The sequence below is a fragment of the Tachysurus fulvidraco genome, chromosome 2 (assembly GCF_022655615.1).
Source record: "Tachysurus fulvidraco isolate hzauxx_2018 chromosome 2, HZAU_PFXX_2.0, whole genome shotgun sequence".
NCBI lineage: Eukaryota > Metazoa > Chordata > Actinopteri > Siluriformes > Bagridae > Tachysurus > Tachysurus fulvidraco.
Genome location: NC_062519.1, coordinates 15,400,823 through 15,418,287, shown reverse-complemented (window position 1 = coordinate 15,418,287; position 17,465 = coordinate 15,400,823). Strand labels below are relative to the sequence as shown.

Genomic DNA, 17,465 nt, shown 5'->3' with positions numbered 1-17,465 from the left:
GTCTTGTGGTGGATTAGAGATCCAGTATAAAAGGTTTCAGCGCCGTCTTAGCTGTATACAGTCAGTCATTCTTTTCAGTCTGAACTAGGACAAGACTTGTCCTACAAGAGTTGTCTAACCTCGTGGGGATTTTATTTGGACAGTTTCAGCAATTATGTCATCTTCAGCTTGGGAGAATTTGCATCTACATCGCATGAATCATCTGTTGACTCTAAACAAATAAAGCACTGATTCACAGGTGGTGGGGGAAAAAAAAACCAAGTGAGCTGTGAATAAATAACCTAAAATGTTGTGTGCCGTGTTTCATTTTCATAGAAATAACTGAAATCTATATTTTAACCTCACAGTCTGTTGTTTAACTGCAAATGTCCAGTGGGTCGTTATAAAGAACATAAAACTCACATACAAACTATGCTTTACAAGCGGAGGAACACGTCCTGATTTATTTTGTCTTTAAATTCCGAACAGGAACAAGACCTGGTTTAGTTGCAGAAATTTTTTGTTGTTGTTGTTTGTTTGTTTGTTTGTTTGTTTGTTTGTTTGTTTATTTATTTATTTTCATAATGACGCTTAAATATTTCAGTGTTTGTGGTGTGTGTATCGTGGTTAATTATTTATCTCTGTCCCAATTTCTTACTCTTTCCTATAGGATTAAACACGCCAACATTGTTTCATTGGAGGACATCTATGAGAACAAATCATACCTCTACCTCGTCATGCAGCTGTAAGTGACGTCTGTCTTTGGGCTGTTGGAGAGAGAGTGCAAGTGTGCGCGAGCGTGTGCGCGCGCGAGTGTGTGTGTGTGTGTGTGTGCGAGTGTGTGTGCGATCGCCAGAGCGTGTGACAGTGAGTGCCAGAGCAACAGCGAGTACCAGAGTGAATGCGAGAGCGACAGCGAGAGCAACAGCGAGAGTGACAGTGAGTGCCAGAGCGAATGCGAGAGCAACAGCGAGAGTGACAGTGAGTGCCAGAGCGAATGCGAGAGCAACAGCGAGAGTGACAGTGAGTGCCAGAGTGACAGCGAGTGCGAGCCTGATTTATAAAGAAGCCACTCATGATCTAGTTCAGCTGCTTCTTTTAGCTCCCTATTTCAGACAACATTTATGTTTTGATTCTTGACTGCATTTATCACTAAAGACAGAATGGTGTGTGTGTGTGTGTGTGTGTGTGTGTGTGTGTGTGTGTGTGTGTGTGTGTGTGTGTGTGTGTGTGTGTGTGTGTGTGTGTGTGTGTGTGTGTGTGTGTGTGTGTGTGTGTGTGTGTGTGTGTGTGTTTATCAGAGTATCTGTGGTTGCGGAAAATGCGTCCGATAGAGGCCCTAAAATAAGATAAATACTTTTTGGTCACACAAAGTGTTTTTTTTTTGTTTGTTTTTCTTCAGTGCTCCTTCTAGTTCTTTATTTGTATTTTTAAGAAAGAAACCATGATCCTGTAAGTGAGTTTTGTTTAGTTGGTTATTTTGATTCTGTTGCATTCTGTTGTTTTGATTCTTTTCGAAGGGTTTGTTTTTTGTTTCGTCTCCTTTTTGTTTTGTCATTTGGTTTCCTATCACTTTGTTGGTTGCTTTTTTTGTTGTTGTTGTTGTTGTTGTTGTTGTTGTATTCGCTGATAATTTTGTTATCCTTTATCAGTTGTACAGCTATATTTGTTTAATATAATAGCTTGGTTACACGTGATCTCATGTGCCGTAAACCTAGTGTATGTAAACCAAGTGAATATTCTTCACATAGCTCAGCACCAATAAGGAAGGTGTTGCTTGTCTGTTTCTGGCTTTTCTAAACGACAAGTTCATAGCTGTATGTTAGCAAGAGCAAGACTCCCAGCCAGCGCTTTCATCTCGAAAGAAAACGCATTACAAAAGCATGTGGCATCATTCAGCACATTCCAGCTGGGATGTCTCCTGCAAACAGGCTCGCTGGATACGGATCCTCCTTTCCGACTCGAGCTTTCCTTTTCCAGCCGTCGTTTGATATAACAGAATTCTGTTTTTCTGCATCTTTCTTCATCCAGATAAAGTCGTAGAGAAAGCCATGAGAGAGAAAATCCACTGAAGATAATCTCCAGGAAGAACGATATTGATTACATATGGATTTTATATAAAGGTGTTTTTCTGCATCACAGCTCCAGGGTTTGGGGTTTCGATCTGCCCCTAGGTGTGAATGTGCCCTCAAATGTTTCTTTTTAAAACTAACTATTAATACTACACCTTTTTTATACGTACCTTCTTACACACAAAAAAATGCCAAAAAAAAGTAAAGAGAGAGTCCAGGTGAGTAAAATAAAGCAGCTATTATGTCCTCGTAATGATCACATTGGAGGCTGTGGAGACCTAATTGGAGGCTGCTATGTGCAAAATATTATTGTTTTTTAGATGATGATGATGATGATGTTTTTGAGCCTTGTGACTGTATTGGTTTGTTTAACACACACCATATGAAATTGTGTGTGTGTAGGCAAAGTACAGTGTGTCTAGCCGGATGTGAGTCTGAGAGCCATAATCATGTCCTGTTAACCAATTATGGTAGTTTTCTCTCTCTCTCTCTCTCTCTCTCTCTCTCTCTCTCTCTCTCTCTGTCTCACGTGTGATGTCAAAGCCCTTTAATTACACACGTGCCTTGGAGACTCTCTATTGTCTCATCCACTGAGAAATCAATGTAAAGGCTGACAAACACACCAGATCACATGCACGCATACACAAACACACACACACACACACACACACACACACACATTACCCGCCCACTGAGCAGCCCTGGGAGCATGTGCCCACACCTGTGTCCTCCCACCTGTCAGCTGAAATGTCACAAAAGAGGAACAGGGGAGAGAGAAACGAGTGAAGAGAAAGGGAGAACTAACCAGCACGTGGACATGGTGTGTGAAGGAGTACAATAGAGAGCAGAGAGGAGGATAATTAGAACTTATGGGAAAAGGAGGTCAGTGAAAATCGAGGGATGGACGGAGGAAGGAAGACGAGGATGGATAGCTAAATAAAAGGAGGAAGAGGGAGAGAGAATGGAGGGAGGAATAGATGCAGCAAAGGAAGAAAAAGGACATGGAGGGAGATGGTGATGAATAAAAAAGGGGTGATGAAATTGAGAGGAGATGATGACGGGAAATGTGGATGAAGAAAACGGAGAGAATAAGATGAGGGGCAGGTATACGGAAAAGAGATAGCGAGAGCAATGAACAGAGGGTGCAAGGAGATGAATGAGATAAGGAGATGGATAATGAAAGGAAGGGGTTAATAAATGGCGATGGATAAAAAAATAGAGAGGTTATGGAATGGTGGGATAAAGAGAGATTTGGCTACAGTTAAGGATGAGGCATAGAGAGAGTAGTCATGAGATGGAGGGATAAGAAGAGAGATGGACAAGAGATGGAAAGAACAGTGAAGATATTGCTCGGGGGCTGGGGAGCAGGAGAAGGGGTAAAGAGAGGGATGAAGAGAGCAGTCAAGATGGAAAAAGGGGTGGAGATAAGATGGATGGAAACGTTGGAGACGGTAGAGAGATTGCTGGAAAGGTGTGTAGGGATGGATGGAGAGGCGGATGGAGTTTAGTGGCGGAGAAGAAAAGGGATTAACATACGAGCTGGAAAGTGCTGAGTCTACCAGGTCTTTTATCTCAGCTAGGGTTTGTGTGTGTGTGTGTGTGTGTGTGTGTGTGTGTGTGTGTGTGTGTGTGTGTGTGTGTGTGTGTGTGTGTGTGTGTGTGTGTGTGTGTGTCCTCGTAACACTCACTGCGTGTTGGTTTGTGTTTCTATTTCTCAGTAGCTTCACCAAAGCAGATTGAAACGGGGGAAACAGATTGCACACATAATGACGCTTGATTTACAGAGAAATAAAATGTTTCTCTGATTCACACACGAGTCGACTTTAACCTGCGTGAGTGGAGAGTAGGAGGTGGAAAACGAGCACAATAGCTCCTCCTAGTGGAGAAGGACGGCAGCAGCACCACCAGCTGGTCACAATGGTCCATGCTGTGATGCAGTCTGTCTGAAGTGTAACTGTGTGTGTGTGTGTGTGTGTGTCATACAGTTTCCACAGCATATTTCTCTCTTTGCAGGGTGTCTGGCGGCGAGCTCTTTGACAGGATTGTTGAAAAAGGTTTTTACACGGAGAAAGATGCCAGCAAGCTCATCCAGCAGATCCTGGATGCCGTGAAGTATCTTCATGACATGGGCATAGTGCATCGAGACCTGAAGGTGGGACTAAAAGGAAGTGTGTGTGTGTGTGTGTGTGTGTGTGTGTGTGTGTGTGTGTGTGTGTGTGTGTGTGTGTGTGTGTGTGTGTGAGAGTGAGTGAGTGAAAATAAACCAAACACTCTGCTCTGAACGTGTAAAAATTTCCTATTTTATTTGCCGATCCCATCTTCCCCTTCATTTGCTGCTCTAATCTGAGAAGTCTGTGCGTACTGTGACTAATTAACATGATTATTTTCCTCTCTGGTTTCGGAGGTCACAGTTATTAGTCTTGTTAGTCTGTGGGCTTAACAAGCTCATTTGTTTACATGAAGTGAAGTGAAGTGAAGTGAAGGACATACAGATTAATTCTCATGCATGGTTAAACTAATTAAGCTTCTACATGAACATGATTCAGATCAATGTGAGTGAGAGAGAGAGAGAGAGTAAGAGAAAGAGACTATGTGTTTGTATGCATCATTATGGTCTGTGGGTTTTTTATTCTTCAGCCAGAGAACCTGCTATATTACAGCATGGACGAGGACTCGAAGATCATGATCAGCGATTTCGGCTTGTCGAAGATCGAGGGCTCGGGGATAGTCATGAGCACGGCATGCGGCACTCCTGGATATGTCGGTAAGCCACACACTAGCATACATCATATCTGTTCTCTCATCATATCCTTACTAGAACTGATTAGGATAGAAACAGGAAAGTGTCGTAATCCGTATTATCTGGTTATGCGGACTCTCTGTCTACTATTCAAGTCCCTTTGTAAGTTGTTACTATAGAAACAGAGACAGCAAGACAAGCTCATACATGTGTGAAGTGTTAACAAGTGTTTTTTTTTTTTCTTTTTTCTTCAGCTCCAGAGGTTTTGGCACAGAAGCCGTACAGTAAAGCAGTGGACTGCTGGTCTATCGGCGTCATCGCGTACATACTGTAAGCATTAAATACGACTGATATCCTGAGTGGCAGCTAGCTTAGTTGTGACTAGCACAGTAAACACTCACATCGAAGAATCTGTCATCTGTTTACTGTTTAGAATTATAATTAATATCCTGGAACATCCCAAATCAGTCATGATACAAATTTAGTTGGAAATATAAATCAGGCATATTCTTCTTCATCTTGTTCTTATTTATTTATTTATTTATTTATTTATTTATTTATTTATTTATTTGGGAAATTGCATCCATCGCATTCTGTCCCTCAGTCTCTGGTCCTGTTCAGTAAGATCCAGGTTCTTACATCCTCACATCTCTCTCTGTCTCCGTCAGCTTGTGCGGCTATCCGCCATTTTACGACGAGAACGATGCCAAGCTCTTCGAGCAGATCCTGAAAGCCGAGTACGAGTTCGACTCGCCGTACTGGGACGACATCTCTGATTCAGGTAGCACCTTTTCCATCTTCTCACAATTCCTCTGCTTTCCATCAAGCCCGTGTTATTCCTGTCCAGACTTTGCTCTGTCCCTCTGAACACCTGCCAGACTGCTCGTTAATAATAAGAAGAATAAAAATAAAAATAACAAGCTCTCAAACTCTCCATTTTATTACTACACCAGGCCTTGGGAGAAGAGCTAATCACATTTTTTTTTTCTCCTTCCTGAGCCTGTTCTGTGTTACTAGCTGACATAATGGAAAAGCATCAGACACTAACATCATGGACTTGAGCTGGAATTGTGCTTTTCTCCTCAGCTAAGGACTTCATCGTGAACCTGATGGAGAGAGACCCGAAAAGGCGCTACACGTGTGAACAAGCACTGCAGCATCCCTGGTATGAAACGCATGTTATTGCTTATATATTACTTATATATTCCAGCGTAACCGTTATTCATGTATTTATTTCATTTTGAAGATTATCGTGTTCATATTTCAGATTTAAATCCAACACTAAATGCATAAAATCATGAAAGAATTTTAGTACATTTTCAAATTCAAATTTAGTGATCTTTGCTTCCCGATTGAACATAAACAAGTGTCCAAATGGACCACAAAAAGAACTTAGGCATTGTTTAAATGTAAATATTCAAATAGAAAGAGAAAAAAAAATTATGACAAGTAATGGAGATTATTTCTGAATAAATGAATTGTTTTGGAATGATCACACACTCCGCTTTCAACAAGAATGTAAACAAGAAATTTACATTACATTTACATTATTTAGCCCTTATCCAGAGTGACTTACATTTTTTATCCAACTGAGCGATTGGGGGTCAAGGGCCTTGCTCAGGGGCCCAGCAGTGGCAGCTTGTTGGACGTAGGAATCGAACTCACAACCTTCCGATTGGAAGCCCAACACCTTAAGCACTAGGCTACCACATCCCCTTTCAGTTCAACTTCCAGATCAAAACGTTATAAATTACACTTGCATCTTTTGACAAAATAATAGTTCTGCTTGAATACGAGTTGAACGTTTTCTCCCAACAGATTGCGTGGCTAATCCGGCTCGATCCGGTTCTGTTTTGGCTCCGTCCGTGTGGCTTTAAAGCTTTCGCTTTCCTTGGCAGGAACACAGACAGATGACTAACTTGGATCTCAATGGAAAGAACTGAAGTATTTAGATTTTTTTTTGTTTCCTTTCAGGATTGCTGGTGATACTGCACTGGACAAGAACATCCACGAATCTGTGAGCGCTCAGATCAAGAAGAACTTCGCCAAGAGCAAATGGAAGGTCGGTGCAGTACAGTTTATGTACCGTATCCCTGGAAAGCTAAACAACACTTTTGTCCAAAATAGAGCTCGATTTTGAATAGAACCAAATAATCATATGAATCATGTTTGAACATAATCCTATTAGATTAAGAAGACAAACAAAAGATTTCCTGTCTAAGCACAAGCTTATATTCTTAAGCTCTCTCTCGTCTGTCTCTCTCTTAGCAAGCGTTTAATGCCACGGCGGTAGTCCGGCACATGCGCCGCCTTCAGCTGGGTACCAGTCAAGAGGGGCAGAGTCAGCTGTCGCCCCACAGCCCCTGCAGCGAGCGCCTCCTGCTGCCTGAAGGAACCGAGGAGGAAGAGGACGAGCAAAGCAGTCAGTTCCCCCATAAAAACGCACATTCACACAAATATAGTCAGTCTGCCAAGATGATGTCTGTTTGCTTCTTTAGTTTTATACTGGAGCGACTTTCGTGTAGCTAAGAAGTACGTAATCCTGCAACCTAAGATGTTTTTTAGATTTCTATACAGAAACACATGGTAATCTCAGTAAAATAGTCTGGGTGGCTTCTATTTTAAATTTAAATAAAAAATAATTCTACTTTCGTACCTTTTTTTCAACACGTCAATTGAAGAATGAGCAATTTAGAACAGATTAAAGTGTAAAGTAATAAAGTCTTTAGGTACAGATGGCGTGCCCCACTCCGAACAGGTAGTGGCACTATATTGTGAGTAATTTAGGAATCATTAATAATTATGGGGTGTTTGTTCTCTGTCTCTATGTCCGTAGCCTCTCAGAGGGACAATAACGGGTGCTCCGAAAGCGCCGGCGAAGGGGAAGCGCGCGACGGAATCCAGAACCGCGCCTTCTGCGTCCACCCGACCAGCCGGGTCTGAACCCGTCAATTATCCTGCTGCAACCAATGACTTGACTGTCCCATGTTTCTACTGGAGTCCTGCCTCACCCCCAGTCTGGCCAGGAATATTGAGTAACTCCAGTGCTTGGCCACTAGGTGGCACCATAGTGTAAAGAATTTGAGGTGGGAAAGGGGGTCGCTATGCCAACAGAGGGTTTCTGTTTACAGAGAGGTGAGCTCTGCAAGAGGAAGGAGACAGAGAGAGATATGCATGCCGCAGTTGCATTATGAGTAACGGATCGAGATTGGACAGTGTTTTATCTTCTGTTTTACAAACTACATGATGTCTCATCTTTCTGTCTTGGAAAAGTGGTTTTAGGTGTGTTTTTAGTTGTGAAATGGGTCATCCCATCTTTTTAAGCTTGCACACTAAACACAGCTTCGAGTGCGATCGGCAAACACACATAAACACGCACATTTATCTGATTCGGCTTATTGATGACGTGCTTCACCTAAATTCAGCAAGCAAAAGTTGTGTTTTTTTTCTTTAATAATCCACCCAAAAGAAACCAGCAGATATTCCTCTCCTTTTGGGACATTTCTATAAAATCTAGTCTATAAAAGATTCTATAAAAAGTCTATAAAATATTTCTTGGTGTAGCCAAAAATTCCCACTAGGACATGGACATATTTAGAAGCATATATTACTAACACACACACACACACAAATGGTCTAATTGACATTATTTCAAACATTTGTACATATATGACTTTATGTATTATTGTGCTGCAACACACCAAGTCTCGTTGTTTCATGGAACTTTTCTTTTTTCACGCATCAGACACAGTCTTCAGTGCCTTCGTGGTTGCAGATGTTCGAGTTATTAACACCTCGTGTTTAACTCTGATCATTGCCATTATGATCTGTCTGGGCGTCGGATGCTTTAAATGTAAACACTGCAGCAGGGCTCTGTTTGTGTGTGTCTGCGTGTGTATGTCTGCGTGTGTATGTCTGTGTGTGTATTTAATGTCTGTTACCACTCATGTAAACGTTTTTATATAAACCTGTTTCTTTTACTGATGGTTTTACTCAGGGGATGACGCTGTGCTAAGGATTTGGGGATTTAAATATATGCTAGAGAATTTATTATCTGACAGATTAATTGAATATAGAGTTAATGTGGTTACCTGGGAAAATCTGTCGCCGTGGCTTCACTAAAACTTTCATGGTTATCATCCTGCAAAGATCTTTACGTTCTGTAAAGAGAGAACAAAAAGCATTCATTTTTCCTATAGAAATGTAAGTGCTGTTGCTTCCAACACTGAAGGGTTGTAGATCATCCAATTAATCCGGTTTGTAAACAGCTGTTAAAATGCTTCTGTGCCCCTTTTACACTTTTTTTTTATGGTAAACTGACTCTATAACTGCTCTGACTTTACTTCTGATTGAGACTAGGGTTCTTAGTGACACGTTTTTTAAAAATATTTATATCTACACCCTCAATCTAAGTAACTACAGCACGATAAATACATACGGTATCCGTCTTAAAACAATGTTTGTATGATTTCTTTTTGTTTCAAACCCTCCTAATCCCTAAACCCCAACAGAGTAACCTATTTCTATGAAGTCTTCAGAGCTATACAGTAAATAGTGTGTAAGATTATCCCAGGTTACCACATGTATATTTAGACAGAAGAAAGGATCTTTTTCCTTGACATGGGGGTCCGTTGTAATATTTCTAACTTTGGTACTGCACCACTGAACCAATCCAAAAAAAACCCCATATATATATATTAAAAAAAAAAGGCATTAAAGAAATTTTATTGTACCTCATTTGTCTCATTTGATTTGTTCCCATACACCATTCTTTTTGTGATTTTTGTGACATCTTAGTGTGTACAGGACATTTATTTATTTTTATTTCATGCTTTACAAGCATGCCCTGTTTTGCATTATTCATATCAAGATCATATTCTATCACAATTACAGTTTTATGACATTCAACTGGGATGCAAAACTAATAAAAACCACAAGGTCTATATCTGGAACAAAGGGACAACAGGGAAAGTCTATCATTCTGTCTTTGTAAAAAAATGTAGAATAGAGTTTTTTTTTTTTTTTTTTTTTTTTTTTTTTTTAAAAGGTCTAACATTCAGATGTCCAAGCAGTTTAATAAACCATTTTCCATATTGAATCTGAGCCATAACCTTGGCTCTTTATTCTGGGTCAGACTGGGTCCACTAGAACCTCTCTGCATGTGTCCATATGTCAAATATATAAATAAATATATGTAAGGGTTTCAAAAAAAAAAAAAAGAGAGAGAAAGAGAGACTTCTATTGAAATGTAAGGTGTTTAGTTTTGTTGATTACAGAGTGACAAAGTTGATTTATTTTTGCTTAGTCTGTATTTTTACTAGGGCTTAAAACAAAGATCGACTTTATGTTGTGTGAAATCGTTCGCTTGTGTTTTGGGTTGTGAGAAATGAAGAGGTTCTTCGACACACTCTGTAACTTGCACTGTTGCTTTTCAAACCATTTTTAACGTATCGATCAAAACCTCCACCGGATTTAAAGGTTAAAAAGAGAACGACGTCTAAGGCCATGAGCGCTTTTGTAGTTACTGAGCTGTACACTGGTATTTTCCAGAAAATCTTCTTATATACCGTGCTGAATAATGGTGAGCTCGATAATGTCTAGAGTGTTCGCGCGCACACACAAAATAAAGGATTGTTTATTGTTACTAAAGCAAGGAAGGTAAAAGGTTAAATCTGAAACAGCAACAGTGACATGGACATGGTGAAAGCGATGCCGTGTGTGTGTGTGTGTGTGTGTGTGTGTGTGTGTGTGTGTGTGTGTGTGTGTGTGGTCCTCTGTATGCTTTCTGATATGCTTGGATGTAAAAGTTGTTCAAGGCTTTGCTATGTATGATGCATTTTTTTCCCTATATGAACATGTTTATTTGCAGATATGATCTAAGTTAGTTTTTTTTTTTTTTTTTTGCCTGGAATACATAAACAAGAAAAATCCAAACCTTCACTTATGAATTATTCAGACATGACTTGATTATTTAAAAGTTTCCAGAACTTTTCTGCCTATTTATGAACACCTGAGACGACATTATTTGTTTTAATTAATTCGACCAGTCAAAAGCCCCGTTCACACTGCAAGTCTTAATGCTCAATTCGGATATTTTGCTCAGATCAGATTTTTTTGTTTGGCTGTTCACATTACCTTTTAAAATGTGGCCTATATCAGATACCAGTGTGAACTGTTTTCTGTTTCAAAAATCAGATTTAGGACTGATTCAGGACCACATATTGAAGTGGTCGGAATCTGATTTGAAAAAATCAGATCTGGGCTAGTTTTGAGTGTTCACACTACTCCTGAAGAAGTCGGACCTGGTCACTTGACCCCAAAAAAATCAGATTTGGGCCACTTTTACCTGCAGTGTGAACGGGGCTAAATAGGCTCAGAACTCGAGAACCTCAAATACAATATTAAAAATGATGTCAATGTTTCCACAACTTTTACAAATTTCCAAACTTTAACTGTAAAGAGCGGTTGTGTAATATTTTCTGGAGATTTTATTCCACTCAATACTAATTCAACTGCCATGTAATTTGGACTTATTTTATTTCAATGTTAATTCTGACTTTTTTCCTACCATTTCCCTGTAGACTTGCTGCAGTTTCTAAGAATTTCCTGTTTCTAAAAGGACTAGACGTAAACTTACGATATATGAATATTACTTAACATGGGATGTTCTTTATTAGCAACTCAGGACTGTCTGCGAATCCATACTGATGTTGTACAAGAATCAACCTCGGTACAAATCAGCACAGGATGCACACTTTTATTGGCAGAAGTTAGTCTTCGTTCTCTATTTAAAACGAAAAAGTAGAAGGGCTTGATGATGAGGCCTTGTTAAGATGAGTGCTGCAAGGATGAACAAAAATGGCCATTAATCTTTTCATTTTATGATGATTATAATCAATTTGTGTTCAAATTGTGTATAAATGCCTTCCTGTTTCTAAATTAGTTGTAATTACTGGCAGCATATTATACTGTACTGTATAATAATATCTATTACCATAGCAAAGCTGTATGTTAACATTTTGTAAGACTTGTAAACAAAAAAAAAACAAACAAAAAAGCTGTTTATTTGTATGGATGCAATGCATCATGGGTAAGTGCTGGATATTCTTGTACGTAATAAAGTAACACTCGGTATTCAAGCTAACGATTTGTACTTTTGGAAAATTTGTAAACGTAAAAGTGTATTAAAAAACTCCTTGTCTATGCCGTGTGCGTCTGTTGTATACGTGATGTGACACCTACAGTAAAGTGGAAGATGTAAGACTGGGGTAAGAATCACTGACTGGGGTATTTTGGAGGTGATTAGTTGTAATGGCAACACACCAGTTTCAGTTTAAAAATCTAATTGTCAAGCATTGGATTGGATTAGGTGTGTTTGAGAGCAGGGAATAGTGAGAAATGGGCTTCTTGGAACCTGAGCTATAGTACAACATTACAAATATTATTACTCACACAACTAAAAAATGTTTCCAGTGAGCACTACAATTTGTCATGCTACAATAATCCATGGTCCCAGTATTTGGTGGTTATTTTTATTTCTAAGCAAGCAAATTAGTTCCCTAATCAATGCTAATCATGCTAAGAATACCAATCAACGAAGTAGGTGGTGCTCGAATATTCAGACAACCATTATTTTGTCACACACACAAATATCTTCTTTTGAAGACTGCACAGCAGTGATAGTCATCAACAATCTGTTAATATTCCTGCTTCACTTTGTAGTCCAATGGAAGTTCAAGAAAGTTCTTCAACGAGAACATCATCAGAGAATGAAGGTATAAGAAGTATTTTCTCTACGTCTTCTGTTCCAGATATTGCTGTGAAGGAAAAAAGTGTAACGGTTCCTCTAAGACTAAGGATTAAGAGTTAGTGTTTACTATTAGCACTAGCATTGCAAAGGAAATGTTTGCCATCAACATGCAACTCCTGTGGCTGTGGTTATCTGATAGTAACCTTACTGTACCGTACTGCACTATAACGCTTGTTCAGTGGTGGTCAATTGGTGATCACCATCCATTGATTAGCCAATATCATTATTTCTATTATTATATAAAATAGTTCCTCAAATTGAATTCAGTCAGCTTTAAACCCTTGGCTTATTTCTATAGATGCAATACATCATACTGTATGTCAGATATTATTGCATGCTATGGAGTTTGACTTCATTCAGTTTATGTTTGTCGGTACTTTAGGGATAAGCATTTTCTTTCTTTTTGCCTTTTCTCTCTGAGTTCATTTTTCTTTACCAAGAGCAAATTCTCATCCTTTCTCTTCTCCATGTTCTTCTATGTTTGAGTGTGCAGTCCCTACTTGTGTGGCATATAATTTGTTTTTACAAGGAATGTTGATGCAAATTGACCTTCGATGATTTCCATCCTGATCTTTTACTGGTGCCGTTCATGAAGAATGATGACAGTTTGGCCACTGATGCAGAAAAGATTTAATTTAAAGTCAGTTAAGTGGCAGTAAAGTCAGGGTTAAAGACCTCTGATTTGACAATCTACTCATTTTCCGCACCATGCGAACTGTACGAATTTTTCTTCTGGATAACAGCATCAGAAAAGACATTCTAATCTATTTGAGATTACATCGTACACTGACATGCTTTGAAGTGAGTGCGGTTTGGTCATGCAGTTGGCACAATGTTAACTTAAAAACTTTCAACTATCAACTTTAATTACATGTCAAATATTTTAGCCTTGAAGCTTGAATAAAAAATGTCTTGGCTAATTGACTACATTTGCAGGAAAGGGAATCACTTTTGGCAGAACTCTTCCTTTCAGACATTTTAGGATTTTGAGCTTTGTGAGTGCTTCTGATATTGTCTAGACTGTTCACCTGTATTTTAGGTCAGAGGTGTCAAATCTGTCTGAGCATGTCTTAGCTGCCATGCTTGATTAATCAACCTGCTCTCTCTCTCTCTCTGTTAAGCTGACTCTTTTCACCAAGCAACTATTCACAAAAAAAATCTTTAAGCTACAGTGAATTATGTGTTTGTTTTCAGGTATTATACGGGTATCTAATGAGACCATTGCACAGGACATTCTCCAGGCCAACAAAAACTGAATGACTCATTCAGTGAGATGAGTCACTGAAAACACTGACAGGGAGAAAGTGTCCTGATGAGACGAAGAGAAAAACAAGGGATAATCAGCTGATGCATGATCCATAGTTTGTCATTATTTCCACTGGCAAGATGAATTCGGTGATGCTTCTCGCCAGGGTGCTGACAATGGGATATAGGTGGAGTTTCCTGATTTGAAATATTTTTCTCTTTTGCATGCATTTCAACCGCTAAAGATTTTTTAAAACCTGTTTACTCCAAAAAAGTGAGAAAGGGACACAGAAGTGTGACAGAAATGGCACAGACATTTTCCTATGGTATCTGTATAAAGTACTGCTGCTGTAATCATAAGGACTATCTTGTGCTCATGTCAGTACTTTTATTTACAAGACAAGGTTTATTGTTGTCAGTTTGTCATGTTGCTTTCTCAAAGCAGAAAATTCGTTAGTTTTACAAAGTGCTGATACTGGAGACTCAACAACTAAAACAATTAACTCTTACTGTATAGATACATAGCCATTTTTGATGGTTTTGGACTTACTGGTAATGGGCATACGATACCATGTAACACCTTTCTTCTAGTGATGGGCTTGTCTGCTATGAAAACTCTTGAAATGAAATCACTAGGCATGAAGGATGAAAGAATGAAGTCTAAAGCTTTTCAAATAAGAAATGACCTTCTCTGCTCTGTTTTGGTAGACCTCACTTGGCACATTGTTGCTCATTGCCTCTCAATAGTCATAGAGTTTCCCAAAGGGAAACAAAGGGTATAATAAGGCTACTCAAATTATAGTTTGTCTCAGATTCTTAATGCTAATTCTGCAGTTTTCTCTGGAATTGGAGTATTAAGAGAGGAAAACATTGCTAGTTATTATGCTTGTCTTCCTTTGCATAAAGAGTTCCATCATTCTACAACTGAATCCAAAGCAAAGTCAAACTGATATAACTTTTTGAGGGTCCTTTTGGGAGAACCTTTAGAAATAATGAATACATTTCCCTGCACATGGCTCTAGCTTCTGTATTCTTCTTCTTCATTCATCCATCATTCTGTGCTTCACTTAATATATAGTTGTGTTTTGGTTTGTTCTCTTTTTCACTTTGTCTCAGAGCTGAACACATGTTTTTTTTGTAGGTGAAACAGCTTGGCTGTGGTGTTGTTCACTTCAGAGGTTACACACTGTTCATGTCAAATAAGATTTGTTTCTTATTAGAAATACATTTCATTCACAGCATTGCTAAGACTTATTAACAGGGTTGTGTCTACAATGTTACCAACAATACTGTAGAAGCAGGAGCTTGAAAGCATGCCAAATTAAGATGAAAGCAAATATCGTATTTTAATGAAGCATTGGCTGTTATTTCTTCCTGGACATGGTTAATTTTGATGAAGGGGCATGGTGGCTTAGTGGTTAGCACGTTCACCTCACACCGTCAGGGTCGGGGTTCGATTCCCGCCTCTGCCTTCGCCTTGTGTGTGTGTGTGTGTGTGGAGTTTGCATGTTCTCCCCGTGCCTCGGGGGTTTCCTCCGGGTACTCCGGTTTCCTCCCCCAGTCCAAAGACATGCATGGTAGGTTGATTGGAATCTCTGGAAAATTGTCCGTAGTGTGTGAATGAGAGTGTGTGTGTGCACTCCGGTTGAATGGGTTGGCACTCCGTCCAGGGTGTATCCTGCCTTGATGCCCGATGACGCCTGAGATAGGCACAGGCTCCCCGTGACCCGAGTAGTTCGGATAAGCGGTAGAAAATGAGAGAGAGAGAGAGAGAACATGCTGTGGTTTTAGCTCTGCAGTAACCCAGTATGGTTTACCAGATTCTAGAGATAAAGATGGGAAAGACCAGGATCATCCTGTATTCTCAGCCAAATTTCACATCACAGAGGAATTATGCTCTAAAACACACAGTGCCAAGCAAAATTTATCTGTTTCCGCCATGTTAAATTAGAAAAACAATTCTGAAGTATATCAGAATCCCACAAGCATAGCGTTTCAGATACAACCCTCCCACAGTAACCTTACCTCAACCATCATAATGTTTCATACAAACTAATTCGGTCAAGTTGTTAGACATTTCTCCTCTTCTGCTTTCCATTCATCTCTGATTTGTTCATGCTCTCACTTAATCTCTCCTGAGTAACAATATGATTATGTAAAATTTTCCTTTCTGTACACGTGTTTCATCTTCTTTCAACTGTCTTCAGAGAGATCAGACTGCCAAATCTCAAAATGTATGCAGTGAGTTTTATTCCTTTTTAGCAATATTTTCACTCTGTTGCTAAACCGCATGACCTCGAGGACAGAAGACCCAATTCTCTGTGGTTAACAACAGCCATGTTACCCTGAGTCTGTGTACTCAATTGCATGTGGAGAAAAATGACTCTATAATTATAATAGATGCTAAAAATGTGCAGGAGAGAGATTCAGAATACAAATGTGCACCACTGGTGTTAGTTTGAGTATGTGCAACGTAAGATTTGTATTCAGACTTCAAAGCAGATTCGGGGGCACAGGCGAACAGGGTGATCTCAGACATATCCATAAACAAACTTTGCAATAAGACATAACACCAGGGTATAAGTAGACAAAATAATCAAGGGCAAACAAAGAACTGGTGAACACAATTGAGAAATAAACCAATCACATGACACGGAGACTGACCATATAAACAAAAGTACAAGCAGTCTCCAATGCTATAAGCTGAGTGGGAGCTTATATTAATAATATATTTTAATGAAAAAACTGTTTAACTGAAAATCCATATCAAGATAATACTATTGTGTGCTTGCATATGTATACTGAATGAATAAATTAATGTTCTTTTTAACACCAAGGAATGTTCAAGTTTCCCAGAATTTTTTGGCTAAAATGAAGGCAAAACTCAAAATATAGCAAACTCACTTTCTATTATTGAGACTCTAGGGAGCTTTGCAATCCAGCTGAGTGGGAGTTGTGGTTTTTACACAGATCAGTGATCTGAGTGGGGATTCAGTCACAAATGTTGTGGCTTCACCGAGTCTCAATTAAAACCGAAAAATAGCTCTTCCAAAACCAACAAAAGCGTTTTAAAAAGGAAAATAACCTCTGTTTTAGAATGTGATTTGCAAAGCATGTTTGAGGGTGTTTACATAAACGAATTTTGTACACAGTTTTTGCGTGGATCTCCCTGCTGGAAAAAAAACCCAGAATGAACTCACACAAGCTGCTGATCTGGTTTTGATTTATATGATCTGCCGCGCTTGAGCAGTAAAACCTTAATGTTAAATCTATGGATAAAGATGGCAGGACCACACTAGTTTAATCCGGTCTGGGGTTTTTTTTTTCACTTGTATTAAAATGATCTCATCTCAGAGTTCTAATTTGTTGATGAGTTTAGCATGAGAACACCTTTAGCTTTTAACACTTCTAACATCTGTGCCACATGACACACAACTGAACTGCTGCCTATAGGGTTCTTCGGGATATCCACAAACATGCAATGTGGAAAACATGCGAGAGATTATAAAAGTTGGTCCGAGTCAGCAAATATGTTTCAACAGCCATTTCTGCACCACTAACAACAAACACATGGATGCATGGATCTGGTGCTGGCGTCGTGGCCATTGCCAACAGTCCA

At 39.3% G+C, this 17,465-nt stretch overlaps 1 protein-coding gene across 1 annotated transcript in view; it reads left to right on the top strand.

Annotated features, from left to right (window-relative positions):
- Positions 1-9,523, top strand: part of camk1b (calcium/calmodulin-dependent protein kinase Ib) — a 32,854-nt gene extending 23,331 nt beyond the window's left edge. The window contains exons 4-12 of the mRNA XM_027176379.2: positions 650-724; positions 4,065-4,203; positions 4,689-4,815; positions 5,046-5,121; positions 5,460-5,572; positions 5,878-5,956; positions 6,766-6,853; positions 7,060-7,213; positions 7,628-9,523. Of these exons, the coding sequence (XP_027032180.2) occupies positions 650-724; positions 4,065-4,203; positions 4,689-4,815; positions 5,046-5,121; positions 5,460-5,572; positions 5,878-5,956; positions 6,766-6,853; positions 7,060-7,213; positions 7,628-7,734 (958 nt within the window). The 3' untranslated portion in view covers positions 7,735-9,523. The remainder of the gene's footprint in view (positions 1-649; positions 725-4,064; positions 4,204-4,688; positions 4,816-5,045; positions 5,122-5,459; positions 5,573-5,877; positions 5,957-6,765; positions 6,854-7,059; positions 7,214-7,627) is intronic.
- Positions 9,524-17,465: the final 7,942 nt, after the last annotated feature.